The 16655-nt window shown below is 40.1% G+C and overlaps 2 protein-coding genes across 2 annotated transcripts; both read right to left on the reverse strand.

Annotated features, from left to right (window-relative positions):
• Positions 1-1962: 1962 nt before the first annotated feature.
• Positions 1963-2675, reverse strand: LOC125579860. The gene is made up of 2 exons (XM_048743743.1): positions 2030-2675; positions 1963-1967 (listed from the first exon to the last, which is right to left on the reverse strand). The coding sequence occupies exons 1-2, from the start codon at positions 2673-2675 to the stop codon at positions 1963-1965; spliced, it is 651 nt and encodes a 216-aa protein (XP_048599700.1).
• A 6708-nt stretch (positions 2676-9383) lies between these two features.
• LOC106433537 lies at positions 9384-10220 on the reverse strand. Its single transcript, XM_013874364.1, has one exon. It carries the CDS (start codon positions 10218-10220, stop codon positions 9384-9386), a length of 837 nt encoding a protein of 278 aa, XP_013729818.1.
• Between the last annotated feature and the right edge of the window lie 6435 nt (positions 10221-16655).

The raw sequence follows: 16655 nt of genomic DNA on the forward strand, positions 1-16655 counted from the left end.
ATCCGCTGCACCAAGACCCAACGGTTCCAATTCGTCAGTCAAGGCAGCTAATCGTAAGGTTCCAACCATGTGAACCAATTCCTCCATGTCTTTCTCTGAAGCCGAAGCTACTCTCTTCCGGCTCAAGGCATCCGCGACCAGATTTGCCTTTCCCGGATGGTAGGCAATATCCAAGTCGTAATCTGCAACCAGTTCCATCCAACGCCTCTGTCTAAGGTTCAGCTCTGGTTGAGTAAAGATATACTTCAAGCTCTTATGGTCCGTGAAGACTTGGACCTTAGCACCATAGAGATATGACCGCCATATCTTCAGGGCAAACACGACAGCAGCCATCTCTAAGTCGTGTGTTGGGTAGTTCCCTTCGTGTTTCCTTAGCTGTCTAGAAGCATACGCGATCACTTTTCCTTGCTGCATCAATACGCACCCAAGTCCAACTTTGGATGCATCTGTGTACACCACGTATGGCTCGTTGTCCATTGGAAGAGCCAATACTGGAGTAGTCGTCAACATCATCTTGAGTTTGCTGAAACTCACAGCACAGCCTTCTGTCCACACAAACTGAACATCTTTCCCGGTCAACTTTGTCAATGGTTGAGCCATGCTGGCAAATCCCTTAACAAACCGTCGGTAGTATCCAGCCAGTCCGAGAAAACTCCTGATCTCAGTTGCGTTCCTTGGTCTGGGCCAATCCGCAATGGCCTTGATCTTCTCTTGGTCCACGGACACTCCCTTGTCCGAGACCACATGACCCAAGAAACCAATTTCTCTTTGCCAAAAACTGCATTTGCTGAGCTTGGCGAACAACTTATGTTCCCGCAGCTTGTCCAAAACCTTTCTCAGATGGTCCTTGTGCTCTTCCTGATTCTTTGAGTAAATCAAGATGTCGTCTATGAAGACTATAACGAATTCATCCAGGTAATCTCTGAAAACGTTATTCATCATCTTCATAAAGGCTGCAGGGGCGTTGGTCAATCCGAAGGGCATGACCACAAACTCATAGTGGCCATATCTCGATCTGAAGGCTGTCTTACGGACATCCTCTTCAGCAATCGGGATCTGATGGTATCCCGAAGCTAAATCAATCTTGGAGAAACAAGTAGCACCTCGGAGTTGGTCCAATAACTCGTCTATCCTTGGAAGAGGGTACTTGTTCTTCACTGTGACTCTGTTAATTCCCCTGTAGTCAATGCATAGCCTGAAGCTACCATCTTTCTTCTTCACGAACAGAACCGGTGCGCCCCAAGGTGAACTGCTTGGGCGCACAAACCCTTTCTCCATCAGTTCATCCAACTGTTTCTTAAGTTCTGCCATTTCAGCCGGAGCCATCCGGTATGGAGCTTTCGAGATTGGCTTTGTGCCCGGCTCAAGCTCAATCGTGAAAGGATCAGCACGGTCCGGTGGTAATCCTACCAAGGATTCGAACACGTCATCATACTCCTTTACAATCGGAATCCCTTCCAACTCAGTATCAGGTCCGACTTCCACAGTTGTGATTGAAGCCAGATAAGCCTCACATCCTTTTTCTAGCATTCTTTCTGCTTGAAGTGCTGAAATGATCAGACTCCCATTGGTCGGTCTGACCCCTTGATAGACAAGCTTCCCATTGCCTATCTCAAACTGAACTCGGCCACGATGACAATCAAGATGTGCCTTGTATTTACTCAGCCAATCCATTCCAAGGATCACATCGTATGATTTCACTGGACAAACGACCAAGTCGGCTGGCATGTTCACTCCTCCGATCATCACAGAGACGTTTCGGATTTTCCCTGAAGTGTACATGATCTGACCACCAGCTGCCCGAACCACTCTTACTTCTTCTTCTGGTTCTTTTTGGAATTCCCCAATTCCAATCATCTCAGGTTGCACAAAGCAGTGAGATGCACCGGAATCAAACAGAACATGGGTTGCCACTCCACCCATGACTAAGGTCCCTACATATTCACTCGGAACACTAAGGACCTACTCTACAAGCAAGCAATTTCACACAGAAATTCTTAAGGAAAAAGTGAGAGATAGGATGACTCACCAGTGATCGGACGAGACGTGCTTGGGTCCATTGACTCATCACCGATTGTGTACACCCGCGGCATGATGGCCTGCCTCTTTGCCGCCGGATGAGGCCCATCACTCGGACGCTTCCCAGCAGATTTTTCATCCTTCGGACACTGATTCTTGTAGTGCCCCGTATCGCCGCAGTTGTAGCACACACGTTCCCCAGTACCCTTGTTTTGGCTCTTCAGCCTTAGGTCTTCCTCAGGGCAATCACGCACCTTGTGGTCCATACTTCCGCAACGGTGACAAGCTCCCGTAGCAGCACGGCAGACACCAGAGTGCATCTTCCCGCAAGTCGAACACGCACTGCGACCTGTTGCATTCGGCTTGCTGGAAGAGCCAGCCTTCACCGGCTTTTGATTCTTTCCCGCATGCTTACCAGGATGGACATGCGCCATTGTGCCAAACACCTTGGCTTCCTCACTGATTCCAGCTTCCTGTTCTGCGGCCTTTTCCACCAGCTCGGTCACAGTATCATAGTTGCGGATTTTACAACGAGTTCGGAGATCAACCCTGAGTCCGCGCATGAATTTGCGGACCAAGGAGATTTCCGACTCGGCCTCACGCCTAGCATACTTCTTGAGGCTGTTGAATTCCGCTTCATACTCCCTCACAGTCATAGTTCCCTGTTCCAGTCTGAGGAAAGCTCCTTCGAGCTGGTCAAATGCTTCTGGTGGAAAATACTTCCCACGGAATTCAGTCTTAAAGTTGGCCCATGTGCAATGCTCTGCACCAATCCGAGCCGCTACACCTCACCACCAGAGGTGTGCATCACCGTCCAAGTAGTGGACAGCAATGTCCTTCTTGTAAGCAAGAGGACAACGGATCGACTTAAAGTTCCGCCCTATCCTGTCAATCCATTGATCTGCTTCCTTTGGTTTGGAACCACCAGAAAAGAACTTCGTTCCCAGTTTCTGCATGTGGTCCATAACCTTGAGGTAAGACGGATTCCTAGCAACGTGTGCCTCTTCTCCATCCGGCACCACGTTCTCCACTTCCTCCACAATAGGTGGAGCCACTGGAGGTGCCGCCGCAGCAGGCAATCTTGCCAAGACTTGCGCCAAAATAGCCAAAACGGCTTCCAATCCCACCGGAGCAGCAGCAGCTCCAGCAGCAGCACCAGCCGCTGCAGCATTGTTCAAATTCGCTGCATTCTGAGCAGCATTCCGAGCCTCTTCCGTACCAGCTTCATTCCTAGCCACGTTGCTCGCAGACCCCTCAGCGGTCTCATTCACAGTCCTTCTTGTGTTACGGTTACTTTTTGCCATCTGCAAAAAGATCACAGGCAAGTTAGTCAAAACTAACTTGGGATCAGGACTCGGTACACAGAATTTACCGCGAGACGTCAGGCTTGGAAGGATGGTTTGCCCCAATAACCCACTATACTTAGATTGTCCTAGAACTCGACTCCGCTCTGATACCACTTGGAAGGACCCGACCCATTTTTTCGTAACACCAGTACGAGTCTGGCTCGACTTCCTCGATCAGACTTGGGCCGTTTTCAAATTTTTCCTTACTTAGAATTATTTCAGAGTTTTAGTTCTTTTTCAGACAGTCAAGTAAAGCATAATACGATTTGAATAGATAATCTGAGGTTCGAGTTAACAAGTCAGTTCGCTATAGGCTATTACATGTTAATCTCATCCTATATCTACCCAAACCCACCATCCTTCCTTCCTGCCCTTGTCTCGCGTTCAAGCTATATCTTTACCCTTTCGGGTCTGGTCCTGATCTGCATCCAAACAAGAGGCATAAGCAACAGTTTGCTTAGTGAGAGCAGTCATTCCGTCCCACTCAGCCAAGTAAAGCAATCGAGTCAATCAGTCAATAAACGGATATGCTTATCATCAGTCAGTTACTTAGCCGACCCAATCGTTCCAAGCCAAAGCGCCATCAGATTCAGTCAAGCCCTAGCAGGCCAATACGGCTCTAGGCGCATGATCTGATCCAGATGCGTCGATGGAAGGAACCGACTGTTCGGACCAAGCCAGAACTTAGCAGATAATTCGAATTAGACAAGCAATCAGTACACAGAACATTCCTATCAATCAGACTACGATTCAATACGTTAGACTACGGTCGCGCACTCACCTTTTTCTTAGAGTCGGTTTGTTCTATTTGATTCGGTCTCTTCTGACACCACTTGAGCGGTTTCCGTCGGATCTTCGAACGTTCAGACAGTCGGATTCACCCCACAGACGATCGTTCTTGACTCGGACTTGATCAATCCAGCCAAATATCAAAAACTCTCTCTCTTAATCGGACTTTTCTCCTTCGGAGTTTCTCTCTGGTTCTCCCTTCTGTTTCCCGTACAGCAATGGCAAAATAAGGCAAAGGAGACGATTAAAATGGGCAGTTGGGCGGTTTAGGCCCGAAAAACTGCCAAGTTAACTATCCCCGCTCATTTTACTCGCGGCCCTTAAGTCCGTAACCGCCACCCCGCGCTCCAAAGCGTTCCAGCGCGAGTTTTTCCCCTTTTCGGACTTTAACTGTTCCCGCCAGTTTTACTTAGACAAAACTCGAGCTAGAGCTGACTGATCCAGTCGACAACTCTAACCGCCTTGTCCGAATCAGACTGATACTACTAAATCAGCTCATCACAGCCGGCAGACTTAACCGCCTTGTCTGATTTCCGACAATCGCTGTCTAGCCGACCAGCTCAACCGTCTTGTCCGAATCCAACAACACTTGTCCGGATCCGACCATAGCTGTCCGAACATTCCGCTTTGCCGGGATTTTCATCGAGTTGTCCGAACATCCTGAGTTTCAACAAACCGAACGGCCTGTCCAATAACCCGCGCGTAAGACCAACTGATGGAGCTTTGTTTGGCTCAAAAACGGATCCGTTCCTAGCTTTAATCGGGTACATGGTTCCGCTCAGTCGCTACTAATCAAGCGCCGATCCAAGTTCTCCCATCCACCCACGGAAAGTCCTTCGAACTCTGATCAGCTCTTTCTAGCATCATCCAATCCATTCAGTACGTTCTCACAGTTCGGCCAGTCAGTCCTTAGATCATCCTAACATCGATCTTCGGAACACGGTCGCTACAGCGTTCTCATCGAGAGTCAATTTTCTTTTCTTTTTATGGGAAGTTTCGATCGCAAAGTTCTTTCTTTTTAACTCGGCGGTGAAACATACTTGCGACATCCTGCGGTCTCCTTGTATAGTTTCGACTCCACAAGGGGTTGGAAACTTAAGGCACAGATGGAATGTCGAAGGGATCGCTCGCATGGAATTCAGCCATGGAGTACTGACGATCGCGTTGTACGATGTTGGGCGGTTGATGACTAAGAATTTTGTGACTTTGATGACGTTCCCGGCTTTAACAACGAGGTCGATCGAGCCGAGAGTCATAGTAGCATCTTTCGAGAGTCCGAATATCGGGCTGGGTCCTTCCGTAATGGCGCACAGATCGATCTCCATTCTTTCGAGGGTGCTTTTGTAGATAATATTGGCCGAGCATCCGGTGTCGACCAACACTCTCGCTACGGCGATGTCCTGGATCGTCAGCTCGATGACAAGGAGATCGTTGTGGGGTTTTGCCTGATCGGCCGTTGCCCGGTCCTTGAAAGAAATGACATTGTTAGCTGCTGGAGCGGACATCCTGTGTCTTTTATCGTTTAGTGATTTTTGAGTTAGAGAATCCGACCCCCCCCCCCCCCACCTTCTAGCGCCAAACTGTGGGAACCGAAATTCACACCGTCGATTATAATAAACAATAATGGAGGAAAACCGAGTGAACCCGTTTTTCCTTGAAGGTCCGAATTCTCTGCTTAATCACTTTAGAACGATAAAAAGATAGATAATCGCTCAGAGGCGTTTTATTGAATAGTATGAATACAAGATTTCTCCGAGAGGAGTAGAGATATGCTAACTATCGGAACAACAGAACAAGAGGCGGCCAAGATGTCCTAAGCTTTGCCGTGCTAGTCTAACCACCTAAGCCCTAAGTTCTCTAAGCTAGCAGGAGTTCCTTGAGTCTCAATTCTCGGATTCCCTTTTCTTCTGCTCCTGCTCTCCTTATATAGTCGCTCTAGGTCGGTGGCCCATCCTTCGCCTTCGGGCCCAAGTCTATCTCTTTTGGGAATATTCCATTATTCGTCGATCTTGATAGTTATCCTCGAATCTTTACATTTATCTTTGGAAACTTAGCATTTATCGTATTTCTGCGAGTTAGGACAAACCGTCATAACTTTTATGGGCTCGAATCCCTTCTGAGAGCGTAGATGGGCCTATAGACAAGTTTGGATCCTTGCGGACCGTTCTTAGGCCTTTTGGCGTTTATACGATTTCTCGGTTTTAGTCATAAAAATTCGAGAATAACTTTAATCAAAACGAAACGAGAAGTATATGGTCCCGAAGGTCGGATATCATAGCTATATGGAAGATACGGGAGTCGAAGTAAGTCGGACAGGCCGGGATCAGGTCGAGCTCGCCGGGCGAGCCGACTCGCGTGACGGCCGAACTCGCCGGTGAGTATAACCACATGACGGTTCAGCTCGCCAGCGAGCTGACCGGCGTGATGGTTGAGCTCGCCAGGCGAGTGCAACCACACGACTGTTCAGCTCGCCGGCGAGCTGACCGGCGAGCTGACCGGCGTGATGGTTGAGCTTGCCGGGCGAGTATAACCACACGTCGGTTGAGCTCGCCGGCGAGCTGTCCGACGTGATGGTTGAGCTCGCCGGCGAGCTGACCCTCGTGATGGTTCAGCTCTCCGGCGAGTGGCTTTTGTGCGGGATTCGCTCGTTCGTTCACTTCCTATCTTTCTTTCAGTGAATGTTTTGCGAGAAATCCGTGAATAAGAAATAATCATAGCCGTTGATTTCGAAATAACCATTTTTGACCCCAACAATATTGTCATGCTTCTTAAATATAGTCATTACAAATACGAAATTTCCTATACTTTTGTAAATTGTTTTGCGGAATCAATTTCTCTAATTGCATACAACACTAAAGAAGTATAATTTACTGTCTTAAGCAAATATCTTCAGCATAATTTAACGTATAGAAAAATCTTAGAATGGTGTATGTCAAAGTGGCCAAATGTTTTAAAACACTATTAAGTGGCCAAATGTTTTAAGCAATCAAGATATTTTCCGTTTAGTATAGGGTAGATTACTGTACACAAGACTCCATAAATTTTCTGTGATATTGCAATTGTCTTAACTAAAAATCTTCTTTATAGTATTATTAGTAATAGAACTAAAGTAATATAAAGTTTAGTTTGTTACTACATAAATATTCTAAGTTTTTTTTGACTGAATAGATATTCTAAGTTTCTAACTCATTTGACTAATATTATTCTCTCCCTTTTCGTTCTTATTAAAAAGAGGAGAAGTCTTATCTTTATGTTTTAGTTTTCAAGTGAAATGCATTAATTAAAAGTAAAATATCAATCTTTTGTATGCAAGTAAAAAAAGTTGCAACATCAATTTTTTTTTTTTTTTTTGGTAAAAATGTAAAGGGTTTAAGAGTTATGGTTCATGAGAAACCTTTTTATGTATTTTTTTTTTGTCGGCTCCCATCTTCTAAGATCAAGTGGTAGTCGAGTCTAAGTCGTTCCGAAGAGATGCTATGTCCGACTGGGTCTGATCTATATGGAAAAAAAAGAGTACCGCTAATTCTAGCCTCCTTAGCGAGAGAGTCTGCACGCAAGTTCCTAGTCCTGGGTATGCGGGATATGCTGAAGTACGAGAAACCGTCCTTGAGAAGACGGAAAGAGACTAGCTCGGAAGCAAAAGTCAGACAGTCAGCAGGATTATCTAACATTTCCACCAAGTCGGAACAGTCCGTTTCCATGTGAATTGCGGTGCAATGGAACTCCCGTAAGCATAACATCGCCCAAATAAGTCCTTCCATCTCGGCATGGAAGGGTGATAGGCTCTTTCGACATACTTGTAACCCAAATTTCTCGACTCCCATTTGATCCTTATAGAACCACCCTAAACCACTGACCGTGCCATTATCGATCCATGAGGCATCCATTTGACTGGTCGGGCGTTGGGGGTTCATAGGGGGAGTGGAGCTAACCGGTGGGGCAGATAGGTTCTCCTCTTCCTCTTCGTTCCCAGGTAAATTTGATTTTCTCCAGCATTCCACTTCAACGGAAGCTAGCTGAAGGGTGTCCAAAGGTGATATCTCCTTTCCATTGAAAAGTTTGTCATTTCGTGCCTTCTAGATGTACCATAAGATCCATGGGAATGACTCGATAAGTGGATCCATAAAGGCCACGTTTTCCTTCTTCCAAAAGAGGAAGCTCAGGTTTTGATAAACATATGTACTCGAGAAGTAACCCGGAAGGGACGGATAGTCCGATAAAGCCCACACCTGGAGTGCGGGGGGGGGGGGGGGGGGGGCATTCAAAAAGAAGATGGTTAATGGTTTCCTCAGGGTCACCGCATCTAGGACAACTCCTATCAGTGCCCAGGTGTCTATAGGCGAGTCTCTCGGCTGTCGCAATACATCCTGTCAACGCTTGCCACATAAAGTGTCTCATCTTCCCAGGGGCAGGGATACTCCACACATGGCTCTGTAAACTAGTGATACTCAGTTGTACAATATGAGCTTCAGAGTCACTCACTTTAGTCGACTGTAACCGGTTATATCCTGATTTTACCGAATACAATCCCAATTTAGTATAATTCCACGCATACCCATCCATAGACCATGTATTGCTTGGTCGCAGTTTAAGGATTAGCGGGATGTCCTCAAGGTGAAAACACTCTAATAAAATATTAGTATCCCAATCTCTTGTATCACGCCTAATGAAGGAGTGTACAAGGAGCTTTGGGTGTCTATAAGTAACGCAATCCGATGGTCTCGGTGGGCGCGCATGAGTATCTGGAATCCATGGTTCGGTCCAAACACAAGTGTTAAGGCCGGCTCCTATAGTCTTTCGTATCCCTGATTTTAGTAGCGGTTTCGCTGCCATAATGCTACGCCAACCGTAAGAAGGTGAGTAGACCTTGCGGTCTTCCAAAGGGTTTGATCGATTATAATATCTTCCTCTCAATACTCGGGCAAGTAGGGAGTTTGGGAACTGTATCAATCTCCAAAGTTGCTTTGATAATAAAGCAATATTAAAATCATGTAAGTCTAAGAAGCCGAGTCCACCCTGATCATGTGGGACACAAATCTTATCCCAAGCGATCCAATGTAATCCTCGGTTGTTTTGGCTCGAGCTCCACCAAAAATTTGAGATAGCACTCTTAAGTTTCTCCACAATACCTTGTGGAAGCAAGTAACATGACATACTATATGTCGGCACAGCTTGCGCCACTGATTTGATTTGCACCTCTTTACCCCCTTTCGAAAGTAGTCTAGCCGATCACGAGGTGACGCATCCATTGAGGCGATCCTGTACATAGGAAAAAACTTTCATCTTTGAACCACAAATTTGCTCTGGCAGTCCAAGGGATTTGCCCATCCCTCCTTCAGTAGTAATCCCAAGAGCACGTTTAATATCTTGCTTAACATTATGGTCGACTTTATTCCCAAAGATGATCGACGACTTATACGCGTTAAGTTGTTGTCCCGAAGCCTTTCCATAAGATTCCAAAATATCTAGAATTTCCTTGCACTGTCTTACTTCTGCCTTGAAAAAAAAGAGACTATCATCCGCAAATAGGAGATGTGAGATTCTGGGGCTGGCTCGGGCGACACGAAGTCCTAGGATGCGCTTCTCCTCTTCCGCTCCTTGAAGGAGGGAGATCAGAGCTTCAGTGCACAAAATGAAGAGGAAAAGGAATAACAGATCACCCTGCCTCAAACCTCTCGTGGGTGTAATTCTTCCCCTTGGTTCTCCATTAATTATCACCTGGTAGGGGACCGATGTAACACAAAACATCAAGAGGTCCACCAATTTTTCCGCAAAACCCAAACGAAGCATCAATGATCGAATAAAACTCCATTCAATCATGTCATATGCTTTACTCATGTCTGTCTTGATGGCCATAAATTCTTCTCGAGCCCTGGTATTTGTCCGTAGAGCATGAAAATTCTCTTGTGCTAGCAGAATGTTGTCAGTGATCAAACGGCGTGCGACAAAAGCTGATTGGGTCTCTGAAATCAGGTCAGGGAAAAACCTCTTGAGCCATTTTGATAGTAGTTTGGAGATAATCTTGTAGCTGACATTGCATAGACTAATAGGATGAAACTCAGACATCTCTCTCGGTCTTTCCTTCTTCGGAATCAAACAAATGTTGGTCTGGTTCAATCTCGGGTCAAAGCATCCATGAATAAAAAAATCTTTCACTAGTCGGATTATATCTTTTTGCATAACCTGCCAAAATCTTTGAAAAAGCCTACTCGTCATGCCATCCGGACCTGGAGCTTTATCCGGATTTATAGAGGGCTTTCTTGATTTCATGCTCTGTCGTTTCTGCTGTCAGAATGTCATTTGTGGACGCTGGAACTTTATTTTTAATGTAGCGAAGAGAATTATCCACATCTGTGGGTACATATGTAGAGAAGAGTTCTTGGAAATAGTCAACAACCACTTTTTCTATTCCAAGATCACTCTCAGCCATCCTGCCCTCTTTATCTTTTATACAAATGACTCTATTTCGTGCTCATCTTTGTTTTGTGGTCGCATGGTGAAATTTTGTATTTCTGTCACCTGCTCTATGCCATTTCGTCCTACTTTTCTGCTGCCAGTATTTATCCTCTTCCCTATAAGCATTAATAAGTTGGGATCTGAGATCTTCCAGTTCTTCAAAAGTAGTATGATCATCCTCTTAAGCTAGATCAATCTTACTTTTTAACTCCTCAATCAGTTTTGCCGAATTTGTCGGATTATTCTTTTTCCAAGAGATTATGTTGCGTCGACAAGAGACCACTTTATGGTGAAAGTCAACATCGTGGACTTCACTGAAAGGGCCCCAACCTGAGACAATTGCCTCTCTAAAACCAGGTCTCTCCAAACATCTTTTATCAAATCTAAAACTCTTCCTCGATCTTCTGTATGTAGATTGTATACGTGCTAACACCGGTCTATGGTCTGATCCCCAAAGCTGTAAGAACTCCACGTTTAAAGCCGGAAAAAGCAAGTGCCATTCTTCATTGGCAACCGCTCTGTCTAGTTTGCACTTCACCTTTCCGGAGCGTCTTTTCCCCACCCATGAGAAAGAGTTTCCTTTATATGGGAAACCTATCATCCCGCAGTTATCCAACATGGTACAGAAAGGGAGGAAAGTGTTTTCCGGTATCCTCCTTCCTCCTCTCTTTTCATGATTACCCGTACTCTCGTTGAAGTCACCAATCATAAACCATGCTTGGCTCCGGTTTAAACTCATCCGTGTCAGTCATTCCCAAACTAAATCACGATTTTCAATAACCGGATCACCATAAACAAAATTCATATAGATAACATGTCCTTCAAAAGTAGATTCGATGTCAATCATACGTTTATCCGCATACAAAATAGAAACACATGTATCATCCATGTAAAAAAGAGCTAATCCCCCGCTACGACCACATGGGTTGACGGTGTAGACACGATCATAACCAAAAGAAACTTGCACATCTTGCAAAAAGGATCGATTTTTTTTTGTCTCCGATAAAAATAAAAACCTAGGTAGAAAACAGTGATAAAGTTCATTGAGATGTTCCTTTGTCAAAGGAGCACCAGCTCCTTGACAATTCCAAGCATATATGTATTTGATATCAGTATATATTGGCATAAGACTTATTTTAGTAATAACAATCCATTTCCTTATATAAATTTTGATTAGTATTTCTATTTCAATATTTATGGTGTTTTAAAATAGTAGATTACTTTTACTTAACTTTTAAATATTTTTCAAAATATTATTAGTTAATTGAAACATATAGAATTTTAAACTCTCTGTATTTTTTATATTGCTAAAGAGAAATTAAAAACAACAATTCAAACTATTAATGTTACACGACACCAATCAATTTGTATTATTGATAGTCAGCTAAATATCAAACATATTGCAAGACAAACATCAAATTTGTTTACTTTAGCATCAATGGTGTGATTATAAAATTATTTTTTATTATCTTAATATATATCACAATCTTAAATATATAATTTACATGTGTCGCAATCATATTAATTAACAACTTTGAAGAACCAAGCTTTATATAATTTTTTTTTTTAAATTATCTTTTCTTTTGGATTTTTAGAAATGAAAATTAATATTAAATAAATTATTTTACGAATGTTTTTTTAGGATATTTAAAAAGAAAATTTTCTTTAAATAATACTATTATATAATTTTAAAATTTATTTTTTACTATTAAATAATTTTTAAAATTACTTATTTCAAAATTAGTTGAAATAATTAATTTTAAATATCTAACTGTCATGTGCCATAATCATGTTAATTAGTAACTTTAAAAAACTATACTTTAAAAAACCATACTTTATATAATAAGAGATATGAACTATTATATAATATATCTTATATAAGTGTCAGAGTTTTCCAAATTCGCCGTATTTTACGAAGATTGTAACCTAAAGACAAAGAAATTGAGTTTATAAAAAACAATTATCCAATGTTTCACCAACTAATTGATAAATATTTTTTTTAAAAAATATAATGATTTTATTATTATGTTGTAGATAACAAAATTTATGAGGTTGACAACACAATTCCTCTTAAATAATTTTTGGTAAATGAATTAAGTATTGTATGTAACACCAACGTCTTCAATGATTTGTTAAGTATTATAATTTTCTACAAAATCTAACATTCAACTTCTTTTTTTACAAACTTTGCTAAACAATTTATATAGATGTAGAATAAATTAATAAGACACAATCCGTGCGTGGCGCAGACAAAATATCTAGTACTTTATAATATTTAGAATTATCGGGCAAAAAATCGATTACTCTTATCTACTTTTGTACGTATTCTCTAGGTCCCATTCTCTGTAAAAATTGGAATGGTACAGCTAATGTGTCTTAACTATTAATTTGTACAAACGTCATCCGGTAGTAGTTCTTAAAGAGAGCATTGTAAATTGGTTTTTAACTCCAATACCAAAACATATATACTAGTCCAGTTGTATATATTAGCGTTGTTGTTGTTTTTTTTTTTTTTTTTTAATATATCCTAAGTTGATCCGGTCGACTTCGGAAGTAACACACTTATTGCTACAGAATGTACTGGTTACCAAATTGTCTGATCTGAGTTTGGAACACCTTCCGACTAATGTCAGGGAGTAAACCGATCATCTATTACGATAAACATGTAAACCACTTGGCCGAAGCCCAAGCGTATACTGACCAAGTGATGATAATTTAGTTCTCAAGAGAAATTGAATCCATGAGTGATGTAGGTACAAACAAAACTCCAAAAGATTGCCACTAAATTACCACTACTTGGTTTAGTGTTGTTGTTTTTTGACTGATTTTTTTAATATATTCATGTTTTTACTAATCTATATTATTATAAAAGAGGGTTTCCTTCATTCTTAGGCTGTCCACGTAGGCGGACACGTCACTAATCCGAGTCTTGAGAAGCCGACACATGTCACGGTCAATCAAAAGTCAATGTTTCATTAATTCTTGAATTTAATGGGTTTTATGTGTTTACTACGGTCCAAATACATCTTCCCTAAAAAACAGTATACGAAACTTAGGAAAAGTGGCCGTCGAGCAACAATTCCCGTTCAGTCAACTGTCAATAGAAATCCAACGGTTTCACGGTGACGAACGATTCCGATCAATGTCATTCGGAAGCCGAATATACTTCTTTATTCTGGAACTATTACGGAAATTAACTTGGTTCATGCATCTTCATTAACATTCACATTAATACCTACTCTCTACTTCTCACACGATCTCACATTCAATGAATCTCCTCATTCATACGTTTGTGTTAATCCTCCATTATAAATATGAAGGTTTTCTTCCAAGAAAATCATCAGTTCATTTCTCTTAATAAACAATACAAAAAGGTGATGAAAATTTTTTTGTTAAGCTCATCGTTGTACTTGACGGATTGTGACAGAAAAGTGATAAGAAACAGATAAAATGAGATGAGAAACAGTATAAACAGAGAAGAAGAGAAAAGAGGAAGACGATAGAAGAGGGGAGATAACTTTTTTAGTGAACTTTTTTTTAAAAGATCTATTTATCTTTAGCTCATAATAATTTCCAACATCTTGGTGTTGATTTTTCATTACTGTGGTTCCCTAAAAGGTTGTTGGCCCTGATCTCAAGGATACACCATCAAGGATACAACAGTTAGTGCAGACACTTATGGATATATAATCATGTGTGAGTATGCATGGTTGTGATTTGTGAGTATATTTCAATTATATATTTCCCATACCGACTACTGGATTGTGAATTCTATTTAACTTGGCTGCTTCTGTGTCTCCAAAATTGGTTGAGTTTTGATATATACATAGAATGCATTTTTCTTATTATACTTCCAAATTTGAGTCTGCATATATCACAATAAAATGAGGACGGTGGACGAATGAGCTGAGTGTAGAATACTAAACATGTTCTTACATGAAATTGAAACGAGTTTTGTCCAAACACTAACTTATGCCTTATTTAGAACACTCACTTCCCATAACATATGTACTATCTTCTCGACAAATGACACATGCTAACCTAATAAAAAACAATCACAGCGTTGACACATTTGAAAGAAAATTCGTCCAACCCCACTTCCTATTTTGGATAAAAACAACTAGAACTAATACGATATGAAAAACAATAGTTTCAAATATATATATATATATATATATATATATGAAAATAATGTTTCATTGGACATCAACCTAAAATAATATTTTAACACGTAATTAATAATATAATATCAAAGACATAAATTTTAAAAATATTCATAAGAAAAAATATAATCTAAGATTTTTGTATTAAAAATTATTTTACTTATTATCAAAATTATCATGTAAAATTATTTTGTATTAATTACAGTAGAATAAACAAAGAAAATATGTAAAACTATTATGTATTCATGAACATTTTAATATTAAGATGATCATGATCTTTAACAAGAATAACAAAACATACACAATAAAAGTTAATATCACCTTAAATTTTAAGTAAGCTAAACATTTTGAAATACTCTTTAACTGATATATTTATGTATTTTTGGTTACTAACACGCCCGTAGCGTTGAGAGAGAGAGATAGATTATGCTAATGGTAAAAATTAGTTTTTTGGTTAATTTTAAATTTAAGAAAATAGTATATCTCATATATATCTCTTGCAAATGTGAAACTAAAACACAAACCACAAACCATATACAAAATAATAATCTTAATTACAAGTAAATTATATCCTGCCCGTAGGGCGGACCGACCCTAGTATATATATAAATGTTGTTGCTAATATTACCACCCTTATTCCAATTTGTTAAACTAAATGTTGATAAAAGGTGATTTTTCTTACTACTTTCACTGGAATAGTCTATATTCACAATTTAGTTTAAAAGAATTTCAAAGATGTAAGATATATTTTAAAGTTTTTTAAACTTCAACACAAATATTTCGTACAAACAACTCAAGGATGAGAAAAATAATACGTAGTGTTTGGTTTTAAGTTTTAACTGTTATTTTTCAATAGATTTTGTATCACTAATTTGGTTCGCCGATTACGATTAAGTATATGATTTTTATTGTTGACAAAAAATATACCATTATCGTAACTATGCCACTACTATTTAGGGTCTGACTGGTTTTCCCGCTACCACCCGCAAACGCAACTTTTGCGGTTGCTAGCGGTTTATAGCGTTTCGAAACAATCATACAAACCGCTACAAATCGCTTCAAACCGCTCCGAACCTCTTAAAATCAAAAGTTGGTTTTAGCTACCGTTTGCAGTTGCGGGAGGATAATTTTTTTTTCTTTTTTTTCAAAAACCATATAAATACAAAAATAAAAATATTTAATAAAAATTTTAAATTGAAATTATAAAAAAATACTAAAATATATCTATTATATTTTAATTAATATTTTACAATTTTAAAATAAAAATATTTTCTATAATATTAAAAATTCAAAACTATAACTTTCTAAATATAATTTTCATATTTATTATAATATTATATTTTTGATATTTTTTATAATAATATAAAATATAAATATTGTTAATTTATTATTTAACCGCCGTTGTATTTGGTAGTTAACCAGTCATAAGTATCCTGCAAATGAACTAATTTCTAATCTCTTAAAACCGTTAGAAACCCGCAACCACCCGCATCCGCAAACTCCTGCAACCGCAACCGCATCCGCTGCGTTTGAACTAGTCAGGTCCTAAATGTGTTTGGAGTCATCATCATAAAGGTTAGGGAAATATAAATAATCATTATTTAGATACACGTTTACTCATTTTGAAAGAAGCATCTGGATCCACTTGAATAAAACGAAGAAATTAGCAATATTTAGGTTAAAGCTAATTGCCTTTTTTTTGGCAACATTAAAGCTAATTGCTATATTAATGGAAACCAGTGTAGATATCCCATCATGGAAGAATGCGTGGTCAAAAGCTAATCGAGGAAATTAAGGAAAATTTTATATTATATTATATTATATTATTTTGATTTTTGTTTTAAGTTTCTTTTTGGTAACTTGCAAAGTGCAAAAGCTTTTA

The sequence above is a fragment of the Brassica napus genome, chromosome C1 (genome assembly GCF_020379485.1).
Source record: "Brassica napus cultivar Da-Ae chromosome C1, Da-Ae, whole genome shotgun sequence".
In the NCBI taxonomy this organism is placed as follows: Eukaryota; Viridiplantae; Streptophyta; class Magnoliopsida; order Brassicales; family Brassicaceae; genus Brassica; species Brassica napus.

Excerpts from the sequence above, each read along its gene's own strand:
- LOC125579860 (XM_048743743.1), bottom strand. The coding sequence starts at position 2,675 with ATGACTGTGAGGGAGTATGAAGCGGAATTCAACAGCCTCAAGAAGTAT.
- LOC106433537 (XM_013874364.1), bottom strand. The coding sequence starts at position 10,220 with ATGTCTGAGTTTCATCCTATTAGTCTATGCAATGTCAGCTACAAGATT.